The sequence below is a fragment of the Heloderma suspectum genome, chromosome 4 (genome assembly GCF_057233095.1).
Source record: "Heloderma suspectum isolate Gila_16-S chromosome 4, 16-S_ref, whole genome shotgun sequence".
In the NCBI taxonomy this organism is placed as follows: domain Eukaryota; kingdom Metazoa; phylum Chordata; class Lepidosauria; order Squamata; family Helodermatidae; genus Heloderma; species Heloderma suspectum.
Genome location: NC_139461.1, coordinates 103,012,130 through 103,031,273, shown reverse-complemented (window position 1 = coordinate 103,031,273; position 19,144 = coordinate 103,012,130). Strand labels below are relative to the sequence as shown.

Below are 19,144 nucleotides of genomic sequence, written 5' to 3'. Positions count from 1 at the left end.
GGCAAAAGGAGAAGGGGACGGCAGAGGATGAGATGGCTAGATAGCATCACGGATGCAATGAATATGAACTTGAGCACGCTCCGGGAGAGAGCGCAGGACAGGAAGGCCTGGCGTGCTATGGTCCATGGGGTCACGAAGAGTCGGACATGACTGAACGACTGAACAACAACAACACAGAATAGTGCCTCCAACTCCCAACTCATGGAGGCGGTCCAGGAGGATACTATGGTCAACAACACTACCAAAAGCTGCTGAGGGAACGAGAAGAAGTAACAGGGTTGCACTCCCCCCGTATCTCGTAAAAGGTCATCCATCAGGGCGACCAAGGTCAAATCCATCCCAAAATAGAGCCCCATATCCAATATGCATAGTCATACAGCATGTGTGTACAGAACTTTCTATTCTCACAGTACTTTAGTGCCAAGAAAAGATGTTCAAGCAGCACTACCTGGTGTGGAGACTTCCATGCCAGCGCTTCTCCACTCCTCTGTATACTCCTCTCTGCTGCACACGGCCTTCAGTTTGTCTATATCAGCTAAAGAGCATTTGCAGTTCAGTAACTAGACTGTGTTCTTGGGAATGGGAACTCCAGGTTAAAATTGCCACTTGAGGAAGTCATTAGTGGCTAGTTTACACATGCACGTTTAGACATTCAATACCAAGTGAATACTTGCATGTGTGAATGAGCTATCAGAGCTCAAACATGACAGACATAACTTCCATATCACCTAAAACCCATGCGGCGGCAAGTGATCAAGTGTTGAGTCATCAACTATTGTACATGCCCTGATGCTCAGATTTATCTACCTCATAGGGTTGTTGTGTAAAATGCTACTGAGCTTCTTGGAGGAAAGGTGGGATACAAACAAATAAAATAAACAAACATATACGAAGTGGATCCATGTACTGCTCACTATATGATGCTTCAAGGCCTGCTAACAACATCTGTGTGGACATGCTAAAATTCCAGGAGTTGAGGAGCCAATAAAAATAGTCGAGACAATGAATTGTACATCAGATGGTGGGATCATTTTTTCCCCTTAACATCTCGATTTTCTCCATCATCTTTCTTCACTTCTGGGAAATACCAGAATTCTATGTGATGCTTTGAAATCATTGCTTGCTATAGTAAAATTTGTGGCTGATTTTAGGTAAGAGGTTTTAAGATGTCATGTGGCCCACCCACCCAGCTACCTGTTGACACAAGTTGCATAGTCCTCAGAGATGAAAGGCATGACTTGTTACCTAACACTGGCTAAAAATAAGTACATCTGAAGTTTTTTTACACATCAGATTGTTTCAGTACGTTGACTTTGGAGGATTTTCTGATGAAAAGAAAAGGAGACTCAGTCCTCACAATTTCACACAAATCTTTTAAAGCATTTGCTGTATGCTTTCACTAAAACCATTCATCAGAAAAATAGCTTCTCAGCAAACTCAGAATTCACACTGCATTCTCTCTGTGCTCATGTGGTACTCAATAAATAGTCTTTTTGACAAAGAAGAGGACAAAGTCCTCCATTTCAATATTACAAAGAATACATTCTCACTTTAAAAATTTCTATTTTATCCTTTTGATACATCAGGGAACAAAATCATTAGCCACACTGAAGCTAAATGCTACCAAGTCTGTTTTTAAAGAAGGATTCCTGCATTGCTTTGTTGCTAAGGGGCATAGCATAAGAGATGAGGATCTCTGTAACCCACTGATTCTGCTACACGTACCGTAGGCAGGCAAATTAATTAACCAGCCTTCACAGTGCATAATGGCATATGCCACTTTAAAATGATGCAGGCATTTCAAAACCATTTAAAGGATAGAACTGGGATGATAAAGCACCTAGACTTTTGGTCTAAGCTACCTTAAGTCCTTTTGTCTGCACAAATAGGTCAGAGATTTCCCAAGAACAGAGCTGCTCTCTGGTAAGATTATCAGGACTTCCAGCTTCTAGCCAGGATAGAAGCACTGTAAGAACACACAGTATTTATTGATCATTTGGCACTTCTGAAACCAGAATGATGTGCAAAGGTTGCACAAATGGAAAGCCTGACAAACTGTTTGGAATTTAAGAGAGGATGTAGATTAAGGTTTGGCCAAACATTTGGGCTAGGTTTTAACTTTATCAGAGGTTTGTAATCTAGGTTTAGGCAAAAGGTCTTTACAGTGGTCTCATTACGAATAATTGAAAGCACTTGCATATTTTAAGCTCCTTCGGTGCTAGAAATAAATTTAGCTGTTTGCACAGCTCCTAGTAAAACTGTTTCTGGCATATGACTGAGGTTGCTTTGTATGTATTTCTGCAATAAAATGGCATACACTTGCTGGATGAGGGTGGGGTGGCAGAGGTACAAGGGCATCCTTATTGGAGTCCAGGCTCAGAAGCATGGACTCCATTCAGTGCATCTTCTGCCCACTCTTTATCTTTTCATTGAGCTCTCCAGAGGGATAGCTGAAGTGAAATGTGCATGGCTAGTGCTAACCAGCTTTACAAAGATTCTGTCTGGAGGCTTTAGGGAGAAAAATGTTCCAGTCACCAACTAGTTAAAGTCACTGGACAGTCCATGCCTTCTCAACATCCAGAGTCAGGCACAGGATCACTACCAGCCTTAGACATCTTTTAACCTGATGTGAAGGTCAAAATGATGCCCATGCCCTACTATGGACACACAGAGATGGAGACTAGCAGGAGGAAAATGGTGGTCCCTCTGGAATCTGCTGCCTGAAGTGGTGAGGTTTACCTTGCCTCCTGGTATCACTGGTCCTCTTGTCACAAAATATGAATGCAACATGTATTGTTGATAAGAATTCATTGTATTTCATAGGAGTGTTATTCATTATAATCTATGTATGATAACTGTAAGTATAGAGTGATTCATTATGTATGCTTTGAGCTAGATTTAAGTGCAAAAATGTGTCCCTGGAACTGGAACAAAGAAGCTTGCCACAGGTGGGTTGGTTAATTCTTGGAAGTAAAAAGCTCATTACCTCATGAGGAGAAGGACCTTCACGGGAGTGCTTCTGAAGTAAGCTGCAAGCCCGGCTGCATTATGGAGAGGTCATGGGTAGGAGCCATGACTTAGTCCAAAAAGTCAAGGTGTATAGATGTGATCAAGATAAAGGAACTAGAGATATTGCTAGGTAGAATGTTATAAGTGGTAAGATTTTGACATGATTGGCCAGAGAGATCCTGAGAGAATAAGAAGCCTACCAAACATGATTATCTAAGTGTTGCCAACCATGCTTGCCAGATAGGGAACTCTGAAGACTTAATGAAGACTGCTTTGTTGGTTGAGAATAGGACTTCACTTTTACTAAAAAAAACACCATGCTTGCCACTACTTCTGTTTCTAATCATCCTCATTACATTGTGTGTTTTGCGTGTTTCATCGTTGAAAAGTTTTGTTATTCTCTAATACCTTTTGAGCAATAAGTATATATTTTGTGGTGCCACTTTTTGTTATTTGGTTTCAGGGACCACAACCCATATAATTAATTCTTGAAGCCCAGAATATTCAGCTGGGATTTACCCATCTGTTGCTGAGTGGGGTCTGTCCATACAGCTGCTGTTTTCTCTGTAGGTCAGGTGAGTCAGAGACACACCTATTAAGGGAAAACAAAAACAAACTAGTTGGGTGGAGCAGGACTGTGTCAGATAACAACTTTATCTGGAATACTTTTGACCATTGCTTTGGAGAGTGAGTAGTTGCCAGCTAATCTTTTGCTAGATTGCTGATCACTGGGACCATGGTGACATGAATGGGATGAAACTGAGTGCTACTTTGGTCTACAACTGGGATGTGTTTCCATTAAAAAAACACACACCCTATGACACTTAGATTCTTTCCCAATGAAAGAATAATCTGTCTTTTATCCTTGGATTTATATCTAATAAACTGGTTTAAATGCAAATAATGTTGCGTGTTGCCATTATAAATAAGTAGGATTCACCATCACTTACAATTGATAATCTACTTTTCAACCAATTTAGGCTGAAATCCTATACCCACTTATCCAGGAGTAAACTCCATTGAACTCAGTGGGGCTTACTTCTGAGTAGACATGTATAGAATTGCACTGTTAATTACATTTTAATACATTTGCATTTGGTTTTAGATTTAATTCTATAAAGTGTAATGAAGTTAGCAACTGCCTATTATAAAAATAGGACTGTCAGTTGCAGCCAGATATAGGGGCTGCACAAAGCCCCAGGATCCCTAGCTGTAACTGATGATCTAGTCAGCTGAGTAAATGTCCTGTGGGGTCTCCTTGGCTGAGTGGAGCATCAGTTGCATACAAGCCCCACAATCTCTGTCTGCAAACCCTATGAAGTTGGCAACCAAAAGTGTAGGCATTCCAAAAGTGTTAAACCAATCTCAATTTGGCACAAACGCATTTTAATATATTAGTATATTTTTATTGCTTGATTTGAATATCACTGTGATGCCAGTAAAAGAGACAGTAAAGCACTCATAACGGAAAAGATTGTTTTGTCATAGAGTTTCAGGTAGTAGAACAACTGTATCTCCAAACAAAGGAAAATGTGTTCAATAGGTCTATAAATCTTGTACCACTGGATGTGATTTTCCATAACGCACACCCTGTGCAATGAAAAGCAAGGAAGCTAAAAGCAGGTCATCTTGAAGGAGTTTAGTGCTACCATTTTTATGCAGTGAGGCCAAAGTTGCTCAACAGTTACTATCATGGATGAGGCGACACTTCAAGAGTTTCAGATAGTTGTCAATTTTGTGGGAGTCCCTACGCAAGCAGTGCAACAGATTGTAGAAAGCAAAGAGGCGAGAGTCTTCATCAGCAAGTTGGAGCGATGGGAGCCCTGACCATCTAGAATAGACTTCATTGCCTAAGTCACCTGGGTGAACCTAATGAAGAAGAGAAAAAGAAAAATACTTAGCCATCTTCATCATCACTGAGAGGATGTCTCTACCATATCAATGTTTAGAGAATGGTAACATTAGAACCGATGATTAATCAAGTATCAGTTTAAAATATGAGGAAATGCTGGCTTAGATCTACCAATCAAAAGCCACTGTGCAGCCATTCCATCTTTCCTTCCTTAATGGATTTTCTGTGGTAAGAAAAAAGATGGAAGATGTGAGAAAAAACAGAATGGTTACAAATGGGAGTCACCTTCTGTAACCTTCTGTAAATGAGGCAAGTTGATTGCACAATAAAAGCCTTGTCCAGACGCACCCAGAATTACTCCTTGTAGGGATCACTGGCCAAATCTGGATCAGGGAGGCTTTGCTGGCCCCTTTGCTTCTTTTTTTTTACCATCTCAAAAGATGCCCTGAAGCCATTTAGTCCAAATAGATGTCTCATTGTATAGATTCTGAAGAATTCTATGCAGCTAGGTCCTTTCTACTCACGCGTCCAACTATTTTCTCCATCCCCTCCAGAAGCCGTTTGTTTTGCGCCTCAATCTCCACAGCCTTCCAGAGAATGGTATCAGGAGCTTCCTTGATTCTTTGCACCTCAGAGACCAGATGGAGCAGAGGGTCATTCCAGGAGCGGAGTACGCTCAGGACTAGATTTAGCAGGTCCTCATGCTGCTCATTAGCAACAAAATAATGTAGTTAAATAATAGTGCCATACATAATTTACACAGGACATAAATAACATACATAAGCAATGGCTTAAGTTTCTTTTTATAGCCTTGTGTCTCTTTGTCCATCTTCCAGATATAGCTGGAGACTGTTGTGAAATTAATTAACCGAAGTTTGGAGGGCATTTTTTTAAAAATAACTAGGTAACATAATTCCTTAAACAGACATCATCAATAAATTGTCTTTGCAGTACTATGTGCTGGTAGAGATCACTCTGTTTAGCCTTGCTGAATGAAATGCCATTTAATCTGATGATTAGCTTGAGCATTAATGAGACATTTTTAGAAATATGGGATCTGGAAAATATTTGAACACAATGGAAGATGCAATCTGTGGTAGGCCACTTAATACCTCATCCAAAGCATTTGTAATGTGTACATATAGCACCGCAAACATGCCCAGGCATAGGTCTGATTCTCCTTTGAAGTGTTTTGCTTTGGGGAGATTTCTTTTCTTTTGAAACTTTGCCACTGCTTGGGGTAAGCTGGAAGATCAAAGGGCTTTTTGCTTTCCTGGGATCCTCCTAGCCATTCTGCTGCCCTTGAGACCTCTCTAATGTTGACACCAACACTTTTCACTTTGCTTACTGTGGCAAAATACACTTACCCTATGGCACAATCCTTCCCTGCTTCTTATATTGGAAGAACGGCAATGTTACTAAGTCCACATGCTCAAACATCACCCATCTAGCCAATACAAACAGAGAGATGTCTGTGTCTCATATTTTGATTTCTGATGGGGCAGATTATTCAGTGGATGAATGGCATTCAGAATGAAAAGGTTTGCCTGGGTATCAACAGGACTTCAGTGCCAAATGCTACTTCAGCATTTAAAAATACTTTCAGAGGGTTTCCAGCAATTCTTATTTCCTCTACAAGTGTATAGACTAGAAACTTATTTTTTTAAAATTAGGTCCTTTTAATAAAATGTTTGCAATTTCAGAAGCTGGCATATTGGGGGAAACTATATTTCACAATATATGCCTTGAATAGGATCCTAGCCTTGTGCCTGTCAGTACCATCTTCCCCCTTGTTGTGCAATAGGCCATCTCCTCCTACCACAACCTCCACCTCTTTCCTTGGAAAGATGGTGATGCTTTCACCTATCCTGTACCAGCACTTCCTGTCTTTGTGCAAGAAAATGTTATTTTCAAATGTGTATGAAATAAGATTGCATAATCCAAGGAGACCTTTTAAAAAAACAACAAAGCCTATGGCCTTTATGTTAAAAGCATTTCTATGGATTCCCATTTTAGTTATGAGGACTTGCATCTGAAATAACTCCCCCTGAGCCACCTACGCATGAGAACCTCCTTTTGGGAAGAACTGCTGGCTAGCCCTGGCTATATGATTTCATTATCACAAGCCAAAACAGCACAACCCACACACAAGAGGGTCATATCAGCAGACTTGGAGGAACCCTTAAGCACAAAAGATCTTCAGAGAAAAAAAGACACAAGGGGGAAGGAACCATTCAGTGGCCACAGAATGCTGACTTTTGACTATTGAGAAGGAGGAAACCATAGAAGCTGAGGAGGGGGGAATGGAATGGAGTGGCTGGAAAATGAGGATGGAGGGAGAGACAGAGATATAAAAAGGGTAGAGAGAACCAACTTATTGCCTGGATATATCATTTCTAGGTTCACAGAGAGAAGCTATTTTTAAATGTCCCCAAGGATTGAAGTGAGAGCTGTTCATAGAAATCAATACAGAAATCCAAGATTTTAATATAGCTGGGGTTAGGCGCCAGTATGTTCATCCCACCCACAATACCACAAAAGAAGATGAGTTAATTCCTGCTCATTCTAAGCTAGTTCTTATTTAGTGTGAAATATTTTAAAAATAAGCATACTAATGCAAATTCCAAAGCAAATGCAGTTCATTGCCCCCTTCAAGCAAGTTGAAAGGGGCTGTCACTGCGACAGAGTAGTTTATGGCAGTCCTGCAGTGTAGTTCACAATGAATACTTCAGGTCTCTGTTTGGCTGATAGCATTCTCTGTTATGGCCTGTAGGGGTTAGTCTAGACCAGGTGTGCACAACCTATGGACCACATGCAGTCCTCAGACATGGATTGTGCACTCCACCCACCTCTGAATCCCCCACCCACGCTGGCTGGTTGGAATCACTGTTTTTGTGCCACTAATGGCAGTGCAAAAGCTGGGAGGAGGAGGAGGAAGCTAAAGCCTCTCCCGCACCACCACCAGCAGCCTGCAGCAGCTGCCGTGGCTGCTCCCATGCTGTGAATGGCACCTAAGAGTAACAGTGCTGGTCAGGGTTGCAGGGGGTGGGAGGAAACGAAAGCCTCTTCCTCGCGCTGGCAACCCAGAAGCAGCCAGTATTGCTCTTTGGCATTGCTAATGACAATGTGAAAGCCGCAATGCCCATTTTGGTTGCTGGGGGGCTGGTGAATGAGGCTTTAGCCTCCACCCAACCGAGCATGTGCATGTATGTGTCTCTGAGTGTGCATGCACACGGGTACTGGAATGGCCCCCAGATGCCTGCCTATGTTCAATGCAGCCCTTGAGGTGGTGGGGGAGGTAGGTTATGCACTCCTGGTCTACACATTTCCTGTATCTATGGCCTGTCTTTACACTCGAGGAGTGAACACACACACACACACACACACATATATATATATATATATAAACAAAAAATTTTTTTCTTGGCCGCCTTTCAGGGCAAAAGCCCTCCCAAGGAATAGAGCAATAAAATACATCAAACAGTTAAAATATTAAAAGTGATAAAAACGTAAAAACTATAAAAGCCAACAATAAAAGCAGCAACAATGTTAACAGCAGTAACAGCAACAATAGCAGCCATATGACGAGAAGGCCAAGGTAAAATAATATGTTTTCAAGGCCTTCTTAAAAGTCTACAATGATGGAGCATAGTGGACCTCCGATGGCAGCTTGTTCCGAAGGTGTGGGGCCACTGCAGAGAAGGCGCTCTCATGTGTGATCGCCCACCTCAGTGCTCTCACAGGTAGGCAAATGAGAAGGACCTCTCTTTCTGATCTTAAAGTGTGGGCAGGCTGATACGGGTGAAGGCGGTCCTTCAAGTAACCTGGTCCCAAACCATTTAAGGCTTTAAAGGTCAAAACCAGCACTTTGAATTGGGGTTGGAAACACACTGGTAACCAGTGCAGCTGGTGAGGTATGGGCATTATGTGACTGCGCCTTGCCCCCACCAACACTCAGGTGGCCACATTCTGCACAAGCTGGAGTTTCTGAACTGTCTTCAAAGGTAGCCCCACGTATAATACAGTACAGTAGTCCTGGACGTGACAAATGCGTGGATAACTGAGGCAAGGTCCATCATCTCCAGATAGGGCTGCAGTTGGCGGACCAGCCTAAGCTGGTAAAAAGCACTCCTGGACACTGCAGCCACCTGGGCTTCTCCCATTAGCTCAGAGTCCCAGAGGACTCCCAGACTGCGCACTTGGTCTTTCAGGAGGAGTGCAACCCCATCTAAGACCAGTTGTAAACCTCCATCCAAAGTAGTTGGTTTCCCAACCCACAGTACCTCCATCTTGTCTGGATTAAGTTTCAGCTTGTTCACCCTCATCCATCCCCAAACAGCCTCCAGATTCTGGTTCAAGAGTTCCACAGCCTCCCTGGAATGTGCAGATGGAAACAAGAGGTAGAGCTGAGTATCATCCGCATACTGATGACATTTCAGCCCAAACCTCCTGATGACTTCCCCTAGCGGTTTCATGTAGATGTTAAAAAGCATGGGGGACAAGATAGAACCTTGCGGCACCCCACAGGCTAATGGCCATGGGGTGGAACTGAAGTCTCCCAGCACCGCCTTTTGAGACTGCTCCTCCAGAAAGGACCAGAACCACTTTAAAACTGTGCCTCCCAAGCCCAATCCAGATAATCGATCCAGAAGGATACCATGGTTGATGGTATCGAAAACCACTGAGAGGTCCAGAAGAATCAACATGGTTGCACTCCCCACATCCATTCCCCGGCATAAGTCATCAACCAGGGTGACCAAGGCTGTTTCCATCCCATAACCAGGCCTGAAACCTGATTGGAAGGGATCTAAATAATCAGTTTCATCCAAAACGGCTTGGAGTTGTGCGGCCACCACATGCTTCAGTACCTTGCCCAAGAATGGCAAATTTGACACAGGGCGGTAACTATCTGGAACCAGAGGATCTAAATTTGGTTTCTTCAGCAAGGGCCTCACCACAGCTTCTTTCAAAGCTGCAGGGACCTTGCTGCCCCTCAAGGAGGCATTTTACCATCTCAGAAGTCCAGATATCCAGCCCAGCTCTGGCAGTTTTCACAAGCAAGGATGGGTAAGGATCTAAAGGGCAAGTAGTAGGCCTCAGTCCTTCAAGCAGTTTGTCTACATCCTCAGGTTGCACAAGCTGAAAGGTATCCATAACGTGACTAGATGGTGCACCAGCCCCATCTATATCAGACTCTGTCAAAACAATGGTATCCAAGTCAGCATGGATATGAGCAATTTTATCTGCAAAGTGTGTGGCAAATTGTGCACAGCAGGGCTTTGAGGGTTCAAGTTCTTGTGTTCCAAGACCGACGCCCAAGAGGCCTTTAATCACACAAAAGAGCTCTGCTGGATGACACTGAGCAGATGCAATAGCGGCAGAGAAGAAGGTTTTCTTTGCCTCCATCACTGCCACAGAATAAGATCGCAAGTGGATTCTTACCTGTGTTCAATTGTGTTCATTCTGAGTCTTCCGCCATTTGCGCTCTAATCATCGACACAGTCATTTCATCACCCTCAGCTCCTCAAGGAGCTGACACAGTTCTATGACTAGGTCAAGGATGTTTGGGAGCCATCATATCAATAGCCCTGGTCATCTTCTCATTCCAAGCGGTGACCAGGACCTTGGCAAGACTGCTGGCAAAGCCTGCAGGAAAACCCCCAAGAGACCTCAAAAATCCATCTGGATTCATCAGTCTCCAAGGATGGACCATCAAATTTGGTCCCCCACCCCTGCAGAGGTTACAGGTGGCCTGAAGGTCAAAACTGATCAGATAATGATCTGCCCATGCTCACTTGCTCACCTTAACCATTCACCTTACCATCCTTATGGCCTTCCCATCAGTTTTTGTTCCTTTTTAAAAATTCCAGCCGCAGGGGGAGGCAATCAAGATCATGACCATGCGTGGGGGCAGGAATGTTTAACTCCCCCCTCCTCCGCATGCACACACATACACCATAGTCCCAACAAAAACTACCCCCTCAACATTTGGTGCTTGGGAACAGGGGACAGTCCATGTGACTACAGAGTATGGAGGGAGAGCTTATTTATTTATTACATTTCTATGCTGCCCAATAGCCAAAGCTCTCTGTTGCTATTCCACTTGCAGAAGAAAAGTAATAATTTCATGCTGCTATGACACCCATGTCTGGAAGCACCTTTGCTGTTCTGGATGCACACTGAAATTTATTCCATTCAACCCCAGCAGTGCAACCAAATCAAGGAAGATGGAGGCAGTGTTGTAGGGCATGGGTGTGTAGGAGGTAGATCAAGATCTACTGGGTGATCTCTAGTTGATTTGCAGTAGATCAGCAAGGGTTTCCAACTCCAAAATTGTTTAACTATAGCCATCTTAAGGCTTATGTTAGACTGTTAGAATGTCTAATCTGTGATAACTCGAGTGTAGACTTGTATTTATGTCTGCAGCTCATTCCTCATGGCTCATGAGCAGGGCTGGCCATAGGAGTGGGCAAGCGGGGCGGTCACCCTGGGCACTGAGCTGAGGGGGATGCCAAGATGAGCTGGGGGGGGGAGGCGCCAGGAGGAGCTCAGTGCTAAAGGATTTCAAACCATGTTGACGTTCTGCATAACACTGAAGAACTGCATTTCTAGTTTCTACACATCTTCCAGGGAGGATGCCCACACAGACAACTGGTCATGCAGGCTTATGATTGGCCCATGTCAAATAGCCCTGCAAAGCTGACCACAGCGGGGTGGGGTGGGGCACCAAAGGCATTCCTCATCCAGGGCGCTATTTATCCTAGGGCTGGCCCTGCTCATGAGGTGCAGCAGGTAAGTGAGTCTGGCCCCTGAGCTACCAACTGACTGTAGTTGGTGGACCCCTGAATTCTGAGTAAAAAAACCCAAAGCGGATACTGTGAGCCAAAAGTCTGCCTTCCCCCATTATAGGGGACTAGGGGTGGAAAAAGGCCCTTTCTGAAAAAGTCTTCTTTTTTGCACTAAGTCAACCTTCCCCAGCCTGGCGCCTGTCAGATGTGTTGAACCACAGCTCCCACCACCCTCAGCCTGCCTGAGGCTTGCTGGGGATCATGGGAGGTGTAGTCTGACACATCTGGAGGCTTCCAGGCTGGGGAAGGCTGCATTAAGCCATGCATCATTGTGGCCTTAGTAAGGTTTGGATTTTGCAGCTACTAAACAAGCAAATGAGGGTTTTTCATTGTTTCTGCTAACAGCTCGTTTATAGAAGTCAGAGCTTGCTTCCTCTGAGTCTGTTTACCTCTTTGTTCATGCCTCCCTCATAATTTTTTTGCCTGCCACTGGAAGGGGAGTAACAGCACCAAAACACCTAAACCTTTTATGTTCTGTAACTGAATGTCGTTACAGTGGCACCCCAGCTGCGGAATGTGGTCCCTAGAGGGGTTTGCTTGGCCCTTATGTTGTACTCCTTCGGGCTCCAGGTGAAGACCTTTCTATTCTCCCAGTATTTTTTAGCATTTTAGCTTCCTAATCTTTTAGCTCTGGTATTTTAAATCTGTATTTTAAATCTCCTTGCAAGAGGAAAAAAGGTGGGGTATAAATGCAATAAATAAATAAATAAATCTCTGCATTGCTGCTAGGTTTTATTCTGGTTGTGCTGTTATTTTGTGGTTTTAAGCGTTCCTATTTTATATTGTTTTATGTTGCGCTTTGTGGTTTTGGTTTTTGTGAACCTCCCAGACAGCTTCGGCTCTTGGGCGGTATAGAAATGAAATAATGAATGAATGAATGAATGATGCCTTCTAAAGGTTTTCACCAGGTTTCCTGTGACCATTTTTGGTGTCCGTCCGTCTGTCTGCCTGCCTGCCTGTCTTTGTTTGGACTGACACCCGTAGGCGTTCTTCTCTATACCCAGTGATGTACTTCTGCCTTCCCCTCCCCACATACACATGGGCACAACTCACATGAATCTGCTGCGCTTGCTCTTTGTCCTCAGGAGTGGTTAGGGAAGAAGTATGGCAGCTGTTAACGGCTTTTGCAATAAACCCCCGGCCCTGAGCATAGCGTTCATCCTGAAGATAAGCAAAGGTTACTTTTAATACAGTAGGTAACCAGGACTGTCATAGAAGAAGAAGGGGGGAGGGAATCATACGTTGCTTTTTCTTTCCATTTGTTGTTTGTGTGAACTTTATCCCTGAGTTATGCAGGGCATTAATTTTGTATCAGAGCCATATTACATGTACCTCTATGACTGATTCACATGTAATTTGCTTTAGACTGTACTGTGGAAAGAAATCACTTTGGGGAATCAGGTTTCACCACAATTTGCTTATAAATATGAACTGCTCAGTTTTATAAAGTGGTTTCTTGCCTATGATCGCAGCAAGTAGTGTGGGATGAAACTTTTCTCTCTGCCAAACTCCAAAGCAACTCTACTGCATGTGTCTTTCTATTACTTTTCTCCTACAAAGCATTCCACTCAGAACACTCTTTGTTACTTTCATTTGCTCCCTTTTTTCTTTGTTACTTTAAACGTCTTTGATGTATAGATGGCAGTGTTTTCCTTCACACACTCCACCTGTTGGTGTTGTGATTCATAAGGTGGGGCGGCCGGGGGAGCTTTTGTGAGATGAGGGACTACTTCAATACCCTGGGACCTGAAGATCTGCCCCTCTCCCACTGCCGAAACCTGTGGCTTAAGAGGGGTGTGTGTGTGTGCGTGTGTGCGCGTGTTGGTCTCTGTGTATGTTTCACTGCTGAGATGTGTGTTCATCTGATATTCTGGAGGTCCTTTTTCTCTCCCCCCGCCCCAATTTCAACTCGAGGCTTTAAATAGAATGCCTTGCTGAACGTTCCTTCTCAAAATCCACCTAGGAATTTTGTGTTGCTGTCTTCTCAATATTTAATGCTGTTTTAGAAAAATTAAAGATTGTTAATTGAGACTTAATATATAAAGTTTATAAATAATTTATTTATAGGGATCTGATGACTGATACACAAATAGTTTGAGCACCTTTATACCAATTTCAATAACAATCTTCTGTGCTTGAGTACAATTTAGGGATACAACCTATTGACAGCTTACATTCAAGGCAGTCATATGCAGTTTTGCTTTCCAGATTAACAACAACAACAACTTACTTACTTACTTAATACTATACTTGTGCTATTCCCTATCCTGAAACTGAAGCAGAAGAAATGGCTACCACTAATAACAGTGGTGTCTATAATTTGCCCCCAAATTTCTTTCCTGTAAGACTTGCAATTTCTTTATGTCCTCTTTCAATTGGAGTACATTCTATAGAAAGGTGTGTTCTGTGAAGGGCTTGACTACTTACAAATTCATTGAACATTTCAGCAGAAAGGGAGTGGATGTAGTGTGAAAGTTTGACAGCACGGTCAAAAAGATCCCCGAGGGAGACCTGGCAACTGTCAGTTCCACTGGGACAGATAGGCAAAGAGGTTACACAGTTCCTTGACAGGAACATATTAGTCATCAGCAGGATGGCCAGCAATACACCTGTTCAGGTAAAAAAATAAAAGCAAGTGTCCAGAAAGCAAAGCAATTCAAAAGAAAGGGAAAACGGTATTCTGCATTCTGTGGTCTCTTACTTTAAAGCTTGCTTGACTTCATTAAACAACCATATGTGAGGAAATCAACTATTTTGCCATGTAAATATAGACATATAATTATATTTGCATAAATGTAAGAGTGTGGAAAAATAGGTTGAGCCCTTTTCCTTTCTACTTTTTCCCAAGGGTGGCTTCCTTGTCTATGAACATATGGTGTTTAAATTAAATTTGAAGGTGGGTGGCTAGGTCACTCTCAAGATTTTGATTGTCTTGGGATTCCATCTGCAATTTTTCAGCAGCTGTGCTGTTTAAACTCTTCTACATGTGTAACTCTTAAGTGCCTACAAAAAAAATGTAGCATGTCTTAATTCTTTCAAATGGGCTTCTGAATGCTTTGAGAGAGCAGATTTTTTTCCTGCATTAGAAAATCTTTGAAGTTAATACCTGATGAACATACACACTGCTTTTAAATTGTTCCATATCCTTCAACTATACAAGAGAAGTGCAGCAGGTAACAGGCTTATGAAATTCAGTAACTAAGGGTGCAGTCCTATGGGTTGTGCCCTGGGTGCTTGTAAGCCCCTGAAGCTGGAGGCGTACGAGTATCCACTGCGGAGCGAGAGGCTGCATTTTAGCTAGATGGGTGATTTTGCCCATCTAGCAGAGACTTCAGGGAGGGGGAGGGGAGCCTCCTCAGCCTCCTCCCCTCCCTGCCCCCAGGAACACCCCCTTTCCCCTGTCTCCATGCGCCACTTGTGAAAATGGAGAAGTAGCTGGCGTGTTTCTCTCCACACAGGCTATGAGGGGGAAGGAAGTGCGGTTTCCTGGCTACGAGGTCAGGATTGATTGGCCACAGTCCACTGCACAGTTATGTCCAAACAGCAGCACAATACCATTATTGGTACCAATTAAAAAGTTGCAAAGTAGTGAGCAAGCTTTGGAGTTCACCAGAATTCTTTAAAAATATTTATTTTAAGTAAAAAAGAAAAAGAAAGAGGTGGGAGATGGTGCTGAGCGTAATGCAAAGACACACAGGTTGCAATTCTAAAGCTGCAACAGTATGTACACTTACATACGAGTAAATCCCATTGAACACTGTGGAACTTACAGAGTAAACGTGCATAGGAGAGCGCTATTGAGGTGCAACCAAGGAGGCATTTTACAGACTAAGGGCGTGATCCTATGCATGTTTAGACAGAAAGAAGTCCTACACCTCCCAGGATGCCTCAGCAAGGATGGCTGACTGGGGCATGCTGGGAGGTGTAGGACTTCTTTCTGTCTAAACATGCATAGGATTGCGCCCTTAGAGTAGTAGTCAAGTCGACACTATTATTAGCATATGATGCAGAAGTGATCTCTAGCACAACGCCAATTGTGTTTGCTGGTATGATGGGTTTTCTGAGAAATGCTATTAGCATTGCACTAGAGGTTACCTAGGCTTGCGCACTGTAATTTATATAAGTGGTAGTATCAGCTTAGATACTACTGAGTCTGTAAAATGCATCCAATCCATTGAACACAATGTGATGTTTGAGTAAGCATGCATCGGATTGAGCTGTTGAGCTATAATTCTTTACATATTTATCTTGGAATAAGTCCCATTAAGTTCTATTAAGCTTACTTCTGAGAAGACATGTGTAGGATCACACTATTAACTAGGTTAGATTGTGCCTGGTGCAAACAGATATTAGGTTGAAGGAAGCTGAAGTAATAATGGCACATTATGTCCTATTAAATTCCATGAAAAACAAAATTATAACAATTCTATTTTTAATGTGAAGTTGCCTATAAGAACTGAAAACCGGTGATACTCTCTTTAGTGCAAAATACACTGGGTATTGTGTGAGAACCTGGGACAAGATCCACCAAGTCATTCTCTGGTGTAAGGACACAATGTGATATTGTGCATGTGCAAAATGTCCAGGTAGATTTCCCCATATGTTTCTATTCCCAATAATATATTTCCCTCATAGAGGTAGCAAAGCTATTTATGATGTACTTATCCATGCTGCTTCTGTGGCTCTTGTTATTCAGTTTATTTTTTTCTCTTAATCTAAATGAGAAGAAGTCCAGTGGAACAAGTAACAATTGACATACCTTTTAAAGAAGCTTTTTTGTTGGTCATGGTAGAACTATCTCCACTGACTTGCTTTATCAAACAGAAGACGGAAGTTCCTGCTCTTGTCACCTTTAGGTTCTAGCTTTATATACACTCTAGTGCCCATCCTGCATAAATGTAGCAGGTCACCTTGCCTGCCACTGAGATTAAAGTTCATAATTACAAACATCAAATGGACCTTATTATCCTATTCATATTCAGCAAGAGTTTGTGGGCTCCAGGAAGGATCCTGATTAATTAAGTTGGTTACAAGAACCGGTAGATTTTTCTGCTTTAAAAATCCTGTAAATTATAAGTGATCTTGATCTTCCTCAATTCACCTCATTTTAAAGAAGTGATTACAACAATAAGAAAATTAGATATTGTGAATTTAGGAATATCTATGAAGGAGAGAACCAAAGGATATTCTTTCAAAATATCTTTAAAGAATAGTATACTGTGCACTGAACAGTGAAGTTTAAGGCTTTAATAAAGAAAGGGAAAGAAAACAGAACTTAAATTTGATAGTAATTTTTGATTTTTATTGGATAACCATTCCACATGTTGGGCCAAACCTTGAGAGGTGTTTATTGTATTATGAGATTAACACATCAGCAGAAGTTTCTCTCTTTATAGTGTTTTTAAAAATAAGAGAAAAAAATATTTAGGGGAAAATATTATTATTTGTATGTGATAGCTGAAAGACTAGAAGGAAATGTGAAGTAAGGAATCACCTGTATCCAGATAGTTCCAGGTGTACTTGTGTTAGGGCACTAGCTGTCCTATTCATCTAACTCTCAGTCTGGATTTTTATGGAGATTCTGGATATAGTTGTGATATTAGTGTGGGTGAGCTTAGTAAAGTAAAGGATTTTAGTGAATCCAAAAGTAAGGCAGAAAGGGTAAAGATGAGATTCAGGTTAAAAAGGCCATTCAGAGCCACTTGCTATTGGTGTCTACCTTCCATAGTCTCTGACATTCAAAGTCTTGGGTGGATGTGCCTGGACTCACCAGGAACCCAGGTCATGCAAAGGATGATGCCTTTTTCATCAGATCTGTGTGGTGAGAAGGCCATAGTCTTTTCTCCCACAATCACACCTTGGAACCATCATTCGTGTCTTTGAGCTTTTGGTCTCCATAACTGTAATGATCTCTGCAGGAGGTTGCCCTTGAAGTCTGTTGCAAAACTGCAGCTGGTGCACAGCAGGGCAATCTGCCTCTTGATGGGGAGGGGAAGTGTCACCAGGACCTCAGGACACCAATGTTCCATGGTCTGGGTGTTCTTGTTTGTCAACTAAATAAATCTTGTGCAGAGTTACAAATGTGTAAATGTCATCATTGAGTTAGTGGGGATTAGGATGGATTCCCAGTACTTTGTTTTAATTGGGGTGAGTGGGAGACAGGTTGAAGTCAATACTGCTTGAGTTCTCTATTAGATTTGCATACGTTGAACCAGTTTTGATCGATAGTTGAAAACTTCCTAAAAATTCCTAGGAAAGTGGTTGAATCAGGCCAGCTTGTGACATGGCTTGGATAATTCAGAAGAGTAGTTCAGCATATACAAACCTGCTGAAAAAAGTAAATTCATATTTAGACCAAATTATTGGATTGAAATACTGTTCCTAGACATTTTCATACCAGAAGCAAACACATCAAATGAGGTCTCCTTGCTCTATTTTCTAAAATATCATCAAACAGATGCCAAAGCGGTGGGGAATGTGTGGCTCTCCAGATGTTGTTGGACTGCAACTCCCATCAGTTGTAGCAAGTCTAGCCAAAGTGAGACATGATGAGTTGTAGGCTAAAACATTTGGAGGGTCACAAGTTGCCCTCTCCTCCTCTACGCTTTGGCACCTGTTTGATGAAAGCCCTAGATCTTTTAAAGAATAGAGTGAAAAACCAGTTCAATATTATACCAGATGTGCTGGTAAGCACTGTGTCTGGATTGTAACCCCCTTTTTCTGAAAGCGACTGATTTTTGTTTTACTTCCAGCTGCTGTTAAAGGCACAAGAGCAGGCCAGAGCATTTGGGATGGCTCATTTGCCAAGTCCTAGGAATAGCGCCCTGGAGTATGACCTCGTGAAATGAATTGTGTTGTATGTTATGGTGGACAAATAAAACATCTGATGCTCTAATATCTGACCATTTTTGTATTTAGTTGACAGGTTTATTTAGGTGTAGAAGTCCTTTTCCCCTCCCCTTCCTGCACCCTTCATGTACAGGTACCAATAATTATGGAAGAGCTTTAGAAATTAAATGAATAAGGAATAATTTTAATGAATTTTCCAAACTTCAGATAATGTAATGAATATTCTCACCGAAACCTACTCACTAGACACGCATGGAACCCTGAGAACTTAGTTATTTCATAACTGTTTGTGTAAGTGGAGAGCTGAAGATGAAGACAAAAGCTTATGGGACAAGGAAGTGATGCATTTACGGTAAACCCTAGAATGGAAGGCTACATCTGTGGTGGGACTGTGAGTGAGCAAGGGCATATTGACTAAAAACAGAGTCAATAAGACCAATAAAGCATACACATCTACAGATATAACACGTGTAGGTTTTGTGCACATATTTATTGAATTCTAGTTAACCAATTGATGATGATGATGATGATGATGAGAAGAAGAAGAAGAAGTGCTCTGCTGGATCAGACAAAAGCTGCACCTTTG

General features: G+C 42.3%; 1 protein-coding gene across 1 annotated transcript in view; it reads right to left on the bottom strand.

Annotated features, from left to right (window-relative positions):
* Positions 1 to 4,397: 4,397 nt before the first annotated feature.
* Positions 4,398 to 19,144, bottom strand: part of PRL (prolactin) — a 34,758-nt gene continuing 20,011 nt past the window's right edge. Inside the window, exons 2-5 of the mRNA XM_084848118.1 lie at positions 14,137 to 14,318; positions 12,763 to 12,870; positions 5,386 to 5,565; positions 4,398 to 4,878 (exon numbers count right to left, since the gene is read on the bottom strand). Coding sequence (XP_084704244.1) covers positions 4,687 to 4,878; positions 5,386 to 5,565; positions 12,763 to 12,870; positions 14,137 to 14,318 — 662 coding nt within the window. The 3' untranslated portion in view covers positions 4,398 to 4,686. The remainder of the gene's footprint in view (positions 4,879 to 5,385; positions 5,566 to 12,762; positions 12,871 to 14,136; positions 14,319 to 19,144) is intronic.